The 16125-nt window shown below is 42.7% G+C and overlaps 1 protein-coding gene across 1 annotated transcript in view; it reads right to left on the bottom strand.

Moving 5' to 3' along the window:
• The window catches only part of ADARB2 (adenosine deaminase RNA specific B2 (inactive)), a 313160-nt gene that overhangs the window by 99527 nt on the left and 197508 nt on the right, over positions 1 to 16125 (bottom strand). Inside the window, exons 2-3 of the mRNA XM_082014841.1 lie at positions 10858 to 10944; positions 992 to 1899 (exon numbers count right to left, since the gene is read on the bottom strand). Of these exons, the coding sequence (XP_081870967.1) occupies positions 992 to 1899; positions 10858 to 10944 (995 nt within the window). The remainder of the gene's footprint in view (positions 1 to 991; positions 1900 to 10857; positions 10945 to 16125) is intronic.

Raw genomic sequence — 16125 nt, 5'->3', positions numbered from 1 at the left:
TACAGGCATATTAGATTTAAATGACTTGCCTACAGTGTCACAGCAAGCCAGCAGCAGAATGACTCTTAGTGCTCTCAGTGCTTTGCATTAAATCTTGGACATTAACAACTCCCTTCAGAAAGGGAGCTTTGTAGCAGTAGATCACCTCCTGGTGCTGGTGGATCAAAGATTTTATGATAGCGCAAACAAATCAAGAAATTACTTGAACCCATGTAATGCTTCCCAATGTCTGCAAATCCTGGCTGCCTTTGAACTTAGAAAATTGACGCAAGTCTGGCTAATGCTAAGATAGCCTTTGGCATATGACCAACTATGAAATTTTGATGTGCTAAGTTTGTACATCAGATCTGTATTTTCTGTATGAATGCAGCAGTAATCTCTACATTTGCTCTGGGAAAATTTCAGAGCTTTCACTATCCCTTGTGCTCTTGGAGGCATATTTGAAAACGGACAGAGAAACCAACCCAAAAGGTAAGCCTATAGTAAATAAAACTCCTTAACTTTTCTAGTGGTAGAACTGTCTGGAGAATTTGCTCTGACACAGGCACATTCCTTGTCATTGCTGTCTCCTCTGAATGTCACTGTCCTCATCAGAAATTAAAAGGAGGATACGGGACATCCCTTTGTTTATGGGCTTCTTTCTGTCAAGAAGCATGCAGTATCACAGAATGACCTGATTCTTCTGCCTGTGTCAATGTTATCATTCTCTTTAGAAAACTGAAATGTTGGTATTTCCCTCTACATTTTGCCCTCTCATCCATGCCTCCTATGGAAAGGGTTGCAAATTGTACCTAATGATTTCAGGATAGAATTTTCAAACTTCTGCCTGTGGCATCTGGCTCTTTCTGTGAGAAAAGAGCTATTTTGTGGCATGGCACTTGCTACAACATCAGAGGAACCATCTGGTATAACAACAACAGCTATAGCAATACCGATCCCATTCATCAAAAGAGTTCCTCCAACGTGGTGGTGGCTACCCAGGAGCTCTCACCTGTGGCAAATGGTGACATTTGCTCCTGCTGGGAATGTGGCTGGGCAGCCGAATGTTAAAGAGGGCCTGCAGAGCCGCCTGTGCTGCTTGACCCTTGGCCAGCTTCTTGCTACGTCCTGAGCCTTCAAATGTTCTCCCGTCCACTCGCACCGCCATCACAAAACTCTTGATGTGCTGCTTCTCCATGGTCTCCGACAGGCAGACGTACCGCAGGCCCGACCGCAGCTCATTTAGCAGCACCACTGGGTTCTTCTCACTCTCCGCTTTGGAGTCCATCTTGTGCTTGTTTTGCTTACCGTGGCCCATTAAGTCCAGCGTATGGCAGAGCAAGCGCCCGTGTCGATAAGCAGTGGAAAGCAATTCGTTATTAACGGGGTTGTAGACTGAGAAGTCCTCGCTGTGTGTAGATGGTTCGAACTCCTTGAACAGAGTATCTGGAAAGTCTGCCTGATCAGAAGTAAAGTCCGTGGATGGGTTGATGCAGTTGCCCATGGCGAAGTGAGCTTGGCAGGCGTTGGGGAACTGAACGAATGACTTCAGAGCTAGCTCCGCAGCACGCATTTTGGCTTTCTTTTTTGTGGGCCCTGTGCCTTCAAATGTAAGTCCATTTACTTCCACAGCAACAGCAAAGACTGGAGCATGCACTGGACCTGTCTGGGAAACCATTTTATATTGTAAACCTGGTTTAAGTTCATGTAGTTGAACCAGAGCGTTCTTTGGCGTCACTGACCACGAGACTTTCTTCCAGATGAGCTGGAGTTTGCAGAAATGGCCATTATTGCCTTCCTCTAAGGGTCTTTTTCTCTTACTGCTAGGTGTTCCCCCTCTTGCCCGCTCATTAGAGGATATTGGATGATCCTCCAGGTTGCCAATGTTTCGATTTTCCTTTACTTCTGCACTGCTGGTACCTGTCAGTAAAAAAAGAAAAAACCCTCACATTACAGTTACCATCATAGTAGCTGACATTATGCCTAGGGCTGGCAGAATAGCCCCCCCCCCGCAAAAGTTAATGATAGATATCCTTGCTCAGCCCTTTTTGGGGGCTTTCCTCAAATATCTTTATAATGGTTTGTTTATTATTTATAGCACAGATTTTCTGCATGTCCTGCATGTTCACTTGTCCCTAAAGTTCTATTTGTATTAGTGACTAGCCTCCTGTTTTAAAAAAAGATTACATCATTCAAAGATGAAGCATAACTGATGCCATGTGACTTAAATGAACTACTGCATTCGCGCCGGATAATTACTAGTAAAAAGTGAATAGTTTGCAAAGTTCCCTTAGGCTGAGGTTTGTTCTATAATCTATGTGGGTCAATGCTTATGAACACATTATTAGAAATCAGAAATTATTCACAAATGATTCACAAACAGAAAAATGGGCAAATGCATTGAATAATTTATTTGCAATGAATACATTGACCGGCTTTACTCACACCATAGGCTCTTGTGTTACTAACATCATGAATCGAGCCTAAGAAATGATCTGACAGACCCTCTTAGCATTTGAAACAATAATTTGGTCCGGACTCAAATTCCAGTTTAAGAAGTGAGAGTCTTTCTGTCAAATACAGTTGCAGATAGTCTTAGTTCCTGCATCAGCAACAACTAATATTGCAGAAATTCTAGATAAACTTAAATGACACTAGGAAAAACCAGAGCAGCATGACAGGAATAATTACTGATGTAAAGAATGATCTATGTCAAAGAAAAGCAATGGGGGAGAGTGACTTCCAGGAGTGCCAGGAAGGGAATGAAATGACAGTGGGGAGCTACGTTGGGAGCACTCCGTTGTTGTTGTGCCAATGAATCACACATTGCACTGAACTACGCTTGTGCAACACCCATGCCGCGAGGCAGTGCTCTTTGCTACAGCAGATGCGTGGCTGAGAACGGAGATTCATCTCGCTGATGTCCTGAATGAGAGAGAAAATACGCTGCTGTCTAAATAAGCATCCTATAACATTGCAGTCACTTCTGATGAGTTTGTTTAAATGTATTGCATCCCTGATGCATCCTCCAGTCCTCCTGGGTGTTCCTTGGGGCAGAGGGAAGTTGAGGAAGCAAACATGAGTGTAGCCAACCCGTGAAGCAACCCATCCCCTCAGCGATGCACCCGATCCCTTTCTGAGCCGAGCACTGCCTGGCTGCCGGCCATATTCCAACCAGCGCGGAGCGTGGAGCCCTTCCCGTGCTTTGTTATTGTCAGACACGAGCATGCCAGCTGCGCAGGCTGCGTGGGTCCCGAGCACAGAGAAGGTCCCTGTGGTCCTTAGGGGACAGAGGATGCTTCTCTCACTTTCTGTGGGGACGTGGCCACATTTGGTCTCCTTGCTACCCCGATGCACAAGCTGGCTGCAAGGATGTACAGGGTGAGCTGCCAGCTACGCCTCGAGGAGCTTCTGCTGGAGCGGTGTGTCTTTGCTGCTGCCCCGGGTTAGGCTGGGCTGACAGATGTGCAGCAACCTGCAGAGAATTATGTGGCAACCTTCATGATTAAAAAACTCCTTCATATCCTGACAAGTTGCACTTGTATTAAATATCAAAAGACTTTTTGCCAGCAGAGAAATAAGTCTGCATTCATGCAAGTTGTTCCACAGAAAGCAGCTCGCTGCTCGGACAGGATTAAAAATCGCAGCTCAGCTGCACGTGTGGGGGCCCGTTCGCAGGACTGAGTCTTTCGGCTCCCTTTCCTGAAAACTCTGGCACACGCTGAGCTTCCAGCCTGTGTCTATGTCTCAGCAAAGTTACTTGCAGACCTCTCTGCTGCAGTGCTTTGCTGAGGCAGAACGTGAACCGACAAGTTGAGGTCTTAGTGACTAGTTAATTTTTACTTTCTGAAGCTAAAGGGAGAGAATTAAGTTGGGTGAGGAAGGAAAGAAAAAGAAATACATAATAGAAAAAGAAAGGTTTCATCATATGGCATTCAGCCACATAAAATGTGACATCTTTAAACCAGCCTCTCTGGAAATAAGACATTTAAAAGGTCAGATTAACTAAGACACAAGGATAATGTGGTCTTTTCTCATTGAGTTCACAACTCTATTTGTGGAAGCTCTCGTCTGAGGGGGAAGGAGATGCCAGTTTTAACTTTGCTCGATTTACCCTGGCAGTGGCTGTGGCCAGCCATTTTCCACCATTTCTCATGTTTCCATCCCACTCAGAATACGCCTCTTTAGTTGCGTGCATTTTTTTAAATAAAGGTAAAATATTTTGGCTCAGACATACTTTTTAGCAGGAAGCAGGTTTGGTTCTGTATTTCACACCTCCTCCTTCATCTTACCTAATAGGTTTTTACAGAGCCAATTATGGTACATAATGATATTGTAGTCAGGAAGCATGAAAAGAAAGATAGCTCTTGCTTCACACTATATTCAGGTTTGAAAAGAATTTGTATTGATTATGCACCACTGAATAGGAAAACTCAAGGGGTTATTTGTATTTATAATTCATATTGTCTTTTTCCAGCTGTTTTTTCTTTCATAGTCAGAGAACAATGGATTTGTGAACATGAATGTGTGACATCTTACCTTAGTCACCCTCACTAACACAGTGGTTAACAAAAACCATGGTAACGAAAAATAAACATTACTTGTTTGTCTTAAATTCTGTCTATGAAATTGTCTAGTCCGGCTTTTGGCCAACAGGGAGTTTGCACTGATGTAGTGGAAAAAATGCAGAGATGCTTCCAGAGATCAGGCACAGAAGATACGTGCACAACGTCGGGCGTGTGTGACGGTGCCGTTGTCTGTATTTATGGTATGTTTTGGCATAGCCACAGTGAAGGCAATCCATGCATGTATCCTTACAGTCAACCAGATTTCTAGAGGACCTGATCCTGAAACACCAGGGAATAGCTCAGTTCTTCACAAGCTTAGGTGACACCTGCAGCAGGACAAAAGTCATCATGGCATGAGAATCAGAGGCAGCCTAAATTCAGTGAGCGCCTCAGAAACTCTGTGAGCCTGATGGACTTGTGCTATACCCGGCAGCCGCCAGGCAATGTGAAATTACTTTATACTTTCAGGTATCTTTGAAATAGGAGGTCTTTGAAATGTGTCTTTTATGAGGCCTCTGTGTAGCAGACATAAGATTAGCTCTCTAATGGTGGCACATGTTCTTCTATTGTGAGAATCAGACAAAGCAGGCAAATGACACCAAACTACGTAAGATAAATACTGTAAGCAGCTGTAATAGAACAATCACAACCAATTTTGGAAATTAAGAGCACTAAAAGGAAAGGGGTAAGTCAGAGGACGCACACAGGAAAAATACAAAACTGTGGATCATTTTCAGTCCTGTTATCTCTCATAATGTTTTTGCTCTTGAGTCCCCAAAACATATCCTCTACATTTGGAAAAAAAAAAAAAGAGAATAAAATATGTTTCTCCTATGATGAAAGGTTGGAGAACAATAAAAGTGTAAGGGGACAGAGTTAAAAAAAAAGGAGAAAGAAATATCTTACAATGGTTTGGCAATAGTTTCTAATTTATTGTGTAAGATTTCTAAAAAATCCTCACCTCTGCACTGCAATATCTCCTCAGGTAACTTTATTCATTCGTTTTTGCAGTTTCACGAGCGAAAGGAGACATTGCAGTCGTGCAATGGCATGAGCAGTTAGTGAAATATATTTATTTATGCACTATTCCTCAATCTTCTGTCTGCTCTTTCATGTTTTTCTCCTTTTGGTCATTATGCACAGTAGAGTTAACCTAGAGAGTCTGCATCACCAAGAGCTTTTCAGAACTATAATGCATCACTAATAATGACACTGCCTGTGTCTCTGGGTCATAAGGGCTCTGCAGAACTAGCCATCCGATACTCCACGCTACATTTGAAGAGATAATATTGTTCCTGTTGAAGGTTATTCTGCTGCCAAGCCAACTGCCAAGGAGGATGGGAATGGAGAGGTGGTAGGTGGCATCTTAATTTTGGCTGGCATCTTTAATATTGATTTACAAGGGGCAGCACATTATTGAAAAGCTACGATATTGAAAGAAAGAATTTGCAATCCCTGTAGTATAGCAAACTTCTGATTCAACTGATATCTCTGACACAGGAAGTTATTGTCTTTAGAAACATTTAGTAAACACTAGATTGCTACCAATGCATTTTCAACAATACAGGTAGGACCTAATTTTTATTTTTCTGTGTTTTAATATCTAACCCCTGTTTGAGCTGCTTATGTAGAGTACATTTTTGCTGTCCATCTACATCACATCGACTGCAGAGGTTAGAAGGATTGACCCCCATAATTCCTGGCATACTTGAAAGGGAAAAAATTTAAATCAGAAGCAGCAGGAGCCAGAACCATGGCACCTTTGTCCAAGGTCAGCTACTACATCAAATGCAACGTATGGCAGTCTCCTCTTGCAAGCAAGATGGCATTTTCATACGCTTATTCAACCCACAGTGGAGGATTGGGAACTCTTCTGCTGGGACTTTTAGGTTTGTATTTTTTTAGAATAATAAACTTGTAGCTAACAACAGAAGTCACTCCTTCCTCTCTTACATGAAAAGACACAGATATGTATTTTTAAAACTTCACGAAAGACATCTACTTAAGGGAAACCTGACATGGTCTCTCTGTTGCTGCTTGTCGTGGTTTAGCCCCAGCCGGCAGCTAAGCACCACGCAGCCGCTCGCTCACTCTCCCTCCCACAGTGGGACGGGGGAGAGAATTAGGAAAAACCTCGTGGGTTGAGATAAACACGGTTTAATAGGCCAGAAAGAAAGAAGAGAACAATAATGATAATACCAACAAAGGAATGTACAAGAACAAGTGAGGCCCGATACAGAAATTGCTCACCACCCCGTGATCGACAGCCCGTCCCCGAGCAGCGATTTCCGCCCCCCGGCCAACTCCAGTTTATGTACTGGGCATGACGTCGGATGGTAGGGAATATCTCTTTGGCCAGTCTGGGTCAGCTGTCCCGGCTGTGTCCCCTCCCAGCTCCCCGTGCACCCCCAGCCTGCTCGCTGGCAGGCCAGCACAAGAAGCTGGACTGTCCTTGACTGCTCAGCAACAGCTCAAAACATCAGCACATTATCAACAGTTCCTCATCCCAAATCCAAAACACAGTCTCACACTGGCTTCTGTGAAGAAAACCAGCTCTATCCTGGCTGAAACCAGGACACTGCTGAACCCTCCCCACCAGCTCACAGGGTTCAGGCTCTTTAAACCAATATTATTAGACTTTATTGGTGTGTAATGCCACACTGTGAAGGGAAGCATTACCAGTGCAAAAAAGTACAGGACTTTGCTTAAAGTGAAGATGGAAAATTTGTGAAAGGTGATTGCCATTGCCTTTAGCTGTTCCAGAATGAAGATGATCTACTTTGCCTACCTTATTACCTGAAATAACTGTGAAATCTATGCACATTCTAGTACAGCTCTTACCAATTAGGGAAATTATTCAAATGACCTAATGACCTGACTTAGATGATACTCGGGCTCTGATGCTCTCTGTCCAAGTTAGCAAATAAGTGCATACAGCAAAAAACGTGGGCAGCCCAGGGCAGAAACGGAGCTAAGTACGTGCCTTCCTGAATCAGGACCAGCCTACAGCTTAGCTTTAGGCATGGGAGAAATCCAAATGATGGCAATAGACACAGTTTTCAGAACAAAAACATGGAGTTTGATTCCGTGGGGGACTGCTTGGCGTTCAGACTGCTGGAAGGAGATATTCACCATCCTCTTAGAGGCAGGGTCCCCAATACCTCACACTGTGCAATCAAAAGCTCTGGTGCCTCATGCTGCCCGAGGGAGACTTTGACCAACATGCTCATAACCAAACATGCTTCAGTACACTGAACCTGGGATTCATCCTACGGGACTGTTGCAGGGGCTGAAATCCTTATGTTGGGGACATCAGGTCCCTCTGCGGGCGCTTGGGAGAGGTATACGCGTCCAGAAGGGCACTGCACCGAGGCTGTGCCTGCGGCGGCATTGCACAGCGAGGTCCCCCGGACTCACAGGCTCCTGCTAGAGATACACCCCAGATTTGCAAGTACCCGTGTCCGGTGATAGTCTGCCTTGATGCTGTGGCGTGGTGTGGATGGAGCGATTGAAGATCAGGGACAGGCAGAGGTCCGTAACATCCTAAAAGGCAGGCGGGCGGGCAGGCAGTGAACAGGGAATGATTATTCACTGTTTCATGCAACCCAAGCACTACAGAGAGCAGGTTCGAAGCAATAAAAGAGAGCACTTTTTGACAACACACTAAATCACTGAACTCCCTGTTCCTGGCTGTTGTTGAGATCAGAAGTATCAGCGGCCTCCAAAGAGGGCTAGACAGGTCTGTTGATGTCTAAGAAATACGGCGATTCAGGTGCAAACTCTAGCTGAGTAAATTTCTTGCTGGGTGCTAGAAAGATATACCGAGGGGAGGATCCCCATTTAAATGCCCTTTTTCTCCGTGCATCACTAACAGCAAATGCTGAAGACGGTTTCCAGTGCTAAACTTCCTATTTTGAATCCTGCGTGACATTTCTTAAATTCTTGGCTATAACTGACTTCTGGGAATGAATAGGGTGGTTCTTTTCTCACATCTTCAAGATAAGGTCCTCACTGGAGACTGATGGTTACTTTACCCAAAATGCCATTCCAAAGGTGCATACTGCCTTCGATACATTTTGCCAGTATTAGTTCATGGATCATAAACCACGATAATAGTGTCTATATGCTAATAATCACCAGCTGAAAATGCGTGTGTAGTTAACCTCGCATGGATCGTAACCATCCTTTGCTACCAGTGGTGAGCAACTGTTTTCATTTGCAACACTTGTCTTTCTTGGGTTTTATTTTCCTCTCTCTTATTTCCCTTTTCATTACAATGTATCTATTATTATTGTTATTATTATTAATGTAATATTTTATTTTATTTCAGTTATTAAACTGTTTTTATCTCAAACCATGAGTCTTCTCACTTTTACCCTTCAGATTCTCTTCCCCCACCCCGCTGGGGGGGACTGAGTGAGCGGCTCTGTGGGTCTTAGTTGCCGGCTGGGATTAAACCACAGTCCCTTTGAAAAGAAGGCCTAAAGGAATGTGAAACAGGGACTCTGCCTATTGATATAGCACAATTCGGGAAGGGGCACTCTCACAGGATGCTTTGTGAGCAGAAAACTACAGGGATAAGCAAACTATTTCTCTGCCTTGCAGGCTCTTTAAAATGCCAAATTACTACACAGGTACATGTGTGCTAAAGACATTAGTGGGATTTATACCACTCTACTAGAAATTAACACTGAAATATGTCTGATTTTAATTTTTTTTTGGGTGGGGGTGTTAAGATTCTAATAGTAACACCTAAAATGTGTTGTATGTGCCAAGAAAAAAAATAGCTTCTTTAACTCTGGAGTGTGTGTTTGAACCAAGAGGGGACTAGGCAGGATGACCCCGAAAACACTGGAATTTGCTCTTTCTCTTTCAGAAAACATCACTTACCCTGTCCATGTGAGCTATTTTAAAGCCTGCACAGGCACGAAGCAGTCTTGGCACTACAACATCAGTAAGAAAATGGTGTTACAGTGTTTGGCTCGTACAAACTTCCCACATTACCTAAAAATAACTAAGTCAGTCGCACATTTGGGAAACATTACGCAGGAGGTGCCTGCACAAGCTCATCATGTGCGTAATATGTTCCCTGTGTGTACTTCTCATACATCTCCCTGAAAATGTAGCCTCCCTGGGACCAATTGGGCAGGATTTTCAGTGGGGTTTTTTTGCCTTAGCTAATATACGTAAAAACCTGCCGGTCCCGGCACAGCGGCATGGCGTGATGTCCATGTGCTGCTCAGCAGCAGAAAACAGAGGGCTGTGCTCCTTCACGCCTTCGGCAGGTCAGCAGCAATGGGGAAAAACCACCGTTCCTCCCACCCACTGGCTCCAACAGGGCAACGTGTCAGTGTGTGTCTGGCTGGAGACGAAACCCGTCTGGCAGGTGATACTAAAACTCAAGGAGTTGCTCATTTGGTTCAGAAAGCTTCCCTCCTTTTTTTAATGATTCAGGATGCGTTACAATAAACAGGGATGGGTAACACACAAGAGTGGCTTCTAGGTGATAAATGGGAGGGCTTAGTGAGGGTTATTCAGTCCTAACTGCACACTCCCAGACTTCTTTCTCGGTGTTTTGAAGTCTTCACAACTCCTTCAAACCCAGCAGCTCTGCAGTCACGGGTGCAGGGAGTGTCAGTGACTTTGTTCGGGTGTAAGGGTCCAAAAGAATCCGGTGGCTAATTTCTGGGTTACATCTCATTTATTTAAGCCTGGTTCATTTAAGCTCTTCTCGATTGGATTTTGTTTCTTTCTTTCTTTTTTCTCTTATTTTTGTTCTCCAGGTCATACCACAGCAGTGAAAGAGAAAACAGTTTAAGAAGATGGCTCGATCCTGCCATCTTTATTTTTGCAAAAGTCCTTCTGTAATCAAGGAAATGAAACCAAGGGGAAGGCACAGCATGAAAATGTCCTGGTTTTGGGGGGACTGTAAGACAAGCAAGTGAGCAAAACAGGGTAATACAAACAGGAAAGGAAAAGAAGCTCCACAGTCCTGTAAACCTGAGTGTAAACATCTCCTTTTCGTAAGAAGTTTTTCCTCTGTATTTGTGACACACCACTTACGGCCCTGATGTGACAAGGTCTGCACAGGGAAAAGGGAAGGTGAGCTGAGATTAACCCTTCCTTCCCTGGAGATTGGAGAACATGTTTGCACTCGGCAACAGGGAATTTTACATTTTACATGAGGACTGGGTTTATGGCCTGCCAATATTTGCAAATCCATCTCCTTTTCACAATTGCTGCTACAATGTAGAGCTTTTACCTTTAAACTTTATTATTCGTCTGCCTATAAAGAAAACAGACCGCTTACTTAAATTGTCTTCATCCTCCATGGTGGTTGTGCCAGGACTCAGGTACTTGAAGGGCGCTATGAAGGTTGACAGTATGCTTACTTTTTCTAGAAGAAAAGAGAAAGAGAGAGACATATAAAATCAGTATTCTGTCAGCACATTCTGATCTACTCCATACTTTTCCTCAGGTGAAGACGTCTCAGCAAGTCCTTTATTTTTTTGTTTTTCGTGACTCTACAGCCCCCCCCAAATTCACTGAACTGCAGTGAGTTTACTGCAGCTGGCACATGCAAATACCTAATACACATCCCTCCTGGTTTCTGCACCTGTGTGGTGCTCCTTGGCCGTGCTTCCCCGCAATGGTGTCCAAGCACTGCAGGGCTGGGGTTGCGGGATGCTTGAGCTGGTCCAGCTGGGAACAGGGGAGGCAGTCAGCTCTGGGAGGAGGGACATGGAACTGCTCTAATGGACGAGACTATCAGCTCACCGCCTCTTGTTTCCTCTCGCTGACAGAGGCTGAACCAGAAGTCTCAGAGAAAGCTCAAGTGTTGGTGGCACAAGAAGCTACAACAGCTTCTAACTCTAGAAAGTGTTGATTCGATTTTTGGAAGAGCTTTATGGATAATGGCACAGGAAGATATTATCCAAACAATAGGAATCCTACTTAAAATCCTTCTTATTCACATGCATGTTAAGTGCAGTTCCTTCTACCTGCAGTTTCTGTTTGTCCTGCAGATAGTAGATGGAACAGCCATTTACTTCCAGTGCCACGATCAGCCTCTCCATTAGATCCCAGGACAGATCTAGTAAAATGAGAACTGATACTGATTTATACTAGCTCAAAATTTGGCTCAGGATTTATCTATAGTGAATGTTGCTGTTAACAGAAAGGCTAGAAACAGGGATATATTGAAGCTGCATGTTTAGTTTGTTAACCGGTTTGTTTAGTTCATTGTTTGGTTTGTTTAGGTTTAATTCCTCCTGATAAACTTTGCTGGGAACCAACATTAACAGGTTGTCTACTTTAGATAGCAGAAGAAACAGAAACACCTTACAAAGGTTATTCATAGCTTTGAAGGACTTTTAGTTGCTTTCCTAAAGTGCTCCTCTGCTTAGAAAGTCCCAGTTATCTGGAAATGCTCTGAATCCTCCACGTTATGAACAACGCTGGGCTTTCATCCTGTGGCAGAAGCATCAAAACCAAACCCAGAATGTCTTCTTTCAAGTGACGGGAAAAATGATTTCCGCGGAGACTTTATTGGTGAGAAAATATTTCTCTGAATTTTCTTAAACTACCTGGCTGCTGATCTACCAGTGGTCTGGAAGGCATTCCGGCTGTAGAGCTCTTAGACTTTTTCAGCATCACATCTGTTGGCTTTTTGGCCTGGTTCTTCCTACATTTGCAAATAATCCTTGCTTTTGTTAAAGAGTGTTATCATTATCCATCAAAAATGACTGCAGATGTTTGCACTTAGCTAGGTAACACTATGGCTCAACTCTATTATGAAAAAGCACAGTAAAAGCTGACTGCTCTTTGTTAAATAAATACAATGAGCGGAATAAAAGACTGCCTGAAGAAAACCTTTTTCCATCCGGAAACCTTTCAGCCCAGACTAATATATAATTAGAGCACAAATTAGCCTCCTTGAATTGCGATTTTATTAAGGGATTGTAGTGATGTCATCAACCGAAAGAGTGAAGCTCTTTATGAACGCTTTAGCCAAAAGGTTTTCCGAAGTGAATGCTTTGACACTTGCTGCTAAGGCGTTGCTCGCTGAGAAATGTGGTGTCTCTGTGTGACACTGTCTCAGCGCACATGAACCTGTTGGGTTGCGATCAGGGTAAAGGCTGTTATTCACTCCTGACTTTCTCAACTGGTTTCTTTGATTAAAGTGAAAAGAGCGTAGGCTTTTGGGACCTAACCCAAAGGCTACATTTGGTAAGGGGAACGCTTCAGATGATAGATGTAGGATCAGGGCACTCCTTGTCTTCAGCACCAGCAATGACGGTTGTGTCTGGATACTGAGATGCAGTGAGCTGAAGCCTACTCTGCCTGGGCCTGACTGCTGACGGCTGTCAGACCTTCATGGCTAACCCCCAAGACACTGGATAACGTACACAAACTTAAAGCTTCTTTGCTGAGAAAATGTTCTCACTTCTCCTAGAGAGCTAATCCATTAACCAAGCACTGAGAACGTGTGCTTTCTTGCTGAGGTGGGTCATGTAGCCTAATGCCTACCCCTGCCACCCATCAAAAAGCAAAACCGTGTAGTTGTATACTACACTATTACTAGCTAAAGGAATATTCTGTGATTTGCCTTTTACCCCAACCAATTTTGTGCAATCTCTAGATGAGATTTACAATGTGGATTTAAAAGTTATCACATTATTTTCCCTTTTGCCTTAAGGGACCCTTTAGCCATCTCAAGCTTTTGTTGTTACTGTTTCCCACCTGTCCCCAAAGACCTTGCTGGACCTTTGCTTTGTGTGGCAGAGAAACGGGATGGCCTGTGACATTTACTGCACTCTCAGAGCAGCAATGGATGGGTTTGTGTCAATCAGACTCAGGCAGGCCCTAATAACAGGATATCCTTCAATCAATACAGATGATAAAGATTATCATTTCATATTTATTATTTATTTATATTTATGTAAGTTATATTTAACCTATAAATATATATTATTTCTGTTTATGTAACCATTGGTTGAGCAATAGAAGACTTAGTGTGTGTCTGGAAGGGCTTTTGAGTGAGTGATGTAAGAGAAGAGCCACAGTATGCACGTAGCACAGACGAATTATTGAGCCTATGGAGGAGGGGAAGATAGATGACAGGATAATTAAATGTAGGTGTTTACAGGGAAATAATCTGACTAGGTATAAAACTATTGGTGCTATTGTGCACTTCCATCTTTTGCATGTTATTGACTATTACCGTATATATCTCATGGGACACTACTTCAGCTTTATTTTCAATGAGAAATTCAGTGTTTACCATTTCAGAACAAGATCAGGAGAGTTGTGTAATCACACTTTATGGTCCCCATGTATTTTCATATCCATCACACACAATTAGTATTATTTTCATCAGTTTGATGAAATCTTATGGATAAGAATAATGGACATGGCTGGATATGAAAAAGCCATGCAGAGAAATACCTTTAATCCTTTTTTCTCTCACTCTCTTCTCCTTCTATGATTTTTTTTTCCAAAAAGAAGCAATGACAGGTAGCCCAAAATTAAAGCGGTTATTTTTACTTTATAATTGTAAATGTTCTCTGTATTTGTCTGAGGAAATAATTTTTCAAATCTAGGAGAGAGGGTCTAAGAGAAGAAAACAAGGCATTTCAAAAGCTCTTTTCTCCAGAAAGGCAGAATACATAACCCTACATTTATGAGAACCAATACAAGGAGTTATTGCTTGCATTACAATTGCCTCCAGTGACATGAAGGAGCGATTTCATGAGGGCCTACATGGACACAAAAGAAGCTGTATTTACAACGGAAATTGAGACAAAGAACAGGTATAGTGGGGTTTATTTCTAGTCTCCCTGGAACACTAACACAAGATGAGAGTGTTATATTTTGTATAATTTCCATCATGTTTTGTAGCATATTCACTATAAAAATATCCTTCCAAGCGACCCCAAGTGGAACTCTGCTCCAGTACCCTAACCACAAAAATCACCATTTCTCCAGATGAGAAGCCCATTATATGAAGAAACCTCACTCTCCTTCGCTTTGGGATGGAAAAGGATTTCAGTTCACGCTTCTTAAGTATATATTTTACAACAACAGCAAATAGTTAAAAAATAATCGTGAACACTGTTTTGACAGTCACCATATGAATCATTAAAGCAAATCAAAAAAACATCAGCCAAGATATGTTTTGCATGAAAAAGAGAAAATGATTTATTCCAAATGATTCAGCAAGGCTTGGCATAAAAGGCACCCAAGTTTCCACTAAAGTTTGCTCTTTTTGTGAAGTTGCTCTTGCCCTGTGGATGCAGTCAGAAGGCTGGTCACAGGTCCCGTAAATATGCTTTTATTGGGAAGACAAGAATACACATACACAGCTATAAACAGCATTTGCGCCCTTCATACCTATCAGTATTTAAAGGGCACCAGACAATACGGCTTGATCATCAAACGTACTGAAGTTCTTTCACTCTCAATCACCTGAATAAAAGCAATGGGAACAGCAGGAGCTCAACACTTTCAAAAATCAGGCCTTATACATGTTGGACAAATTGTTTAGCTTTAAGAAGAGCAGACTAAGTGGGGTCATAACAAGTGTCCTCAAATACATAAAATGCGGCTATGTAGAAGAAAGGAACAAACTGTATTCCATGTGCATTAACACAACTAGAAGTAATGGACTTAAATTGCACCAAGGAAAATTCACTTTAGACATTAAAAAACCCTTCCTAACAGTAAGGATAGTGCAGCACTGGAACAGATTGTCTAGTGGGGAGGCTGAGGAGCCCTTGGTGCTGAAGGGCTGTTGGAAGATGGGTGGCACCTGCAGGGCGTTGCACATGTCCTTGGGCCCATCCCTTATAGACTCTCTTATCCCTGTGGACCCCAGTTGGAAAACTTGTCCTGGCCTTGAGATCATGCAGAAGGTCCTAGCTTAAACTTGGAAAAGCGAGTAGTATTTGCTAGTATTAGCTAATCTCTGAGCAGAAGCTTGTGGCTTGCTCTTTTGCTTGGCAGCTAATGAGCACTATTAATATTTTTTTTTTTTTAAATGCAACTTCTGAACACAAGAAGGATTAGACAGATGGCTACCAGTGGTTTGCCAGATTGGCGTTAGCAATGTTTTACTGAATTAGTTTCATTCTCATATTCTAACTGTAATGATTACTGTAAGCTACTTTACTTGTCAGAGGTTTCTTTAATAGTATTCTTTTAAAAACACAATGTGGACATTATAAACCAGTCCTAAGTAATTCATTTGGTTTGCACAGAGTATGAAATTACTCAGGAAGGGTCAATTCTAATGCAAGAATTTAAACTCCGCTGCAAAACCTCTTAAAAAAAAGCAATGTATTTTTATTTCTTTAAATCAGTATTTGCAGCTACTCAAATAGTTACATTTTTTCAGTTGTGTTAACCTTGATTTATTTTGAAAAGGGGGTTACAGAGAGGGAAGAGAGCCTGCACATCAGGAGATGATTCTCTGCCTTCCTTCTCATATCTCAGTCAGTTCAGGCTTGGGCTGACAGTGATTGGCAGGATGAGGGGATTCTTTACACAAAAGAAAAATATGGCAAATTTCTGGGGAAAA

This window comes from Phaethon aethereus (assembly GCF_964289735.1).
Source record: "Phaethon aethereus genome assembly, chromosome: 2".
Classification (NCBI taxonomy): domain Eukaryota; kingdom Metazoa; phylum Chordata; class Aves; order Phaethontiformes; family Phaethontidae; genus Phaethon; species Phaethon aethereus.
The sequence above is the reverse complement of the archived record's forward strand: the minus strand, read 5'-3'. Positions and strand labels throughout refer to the sequence as shown.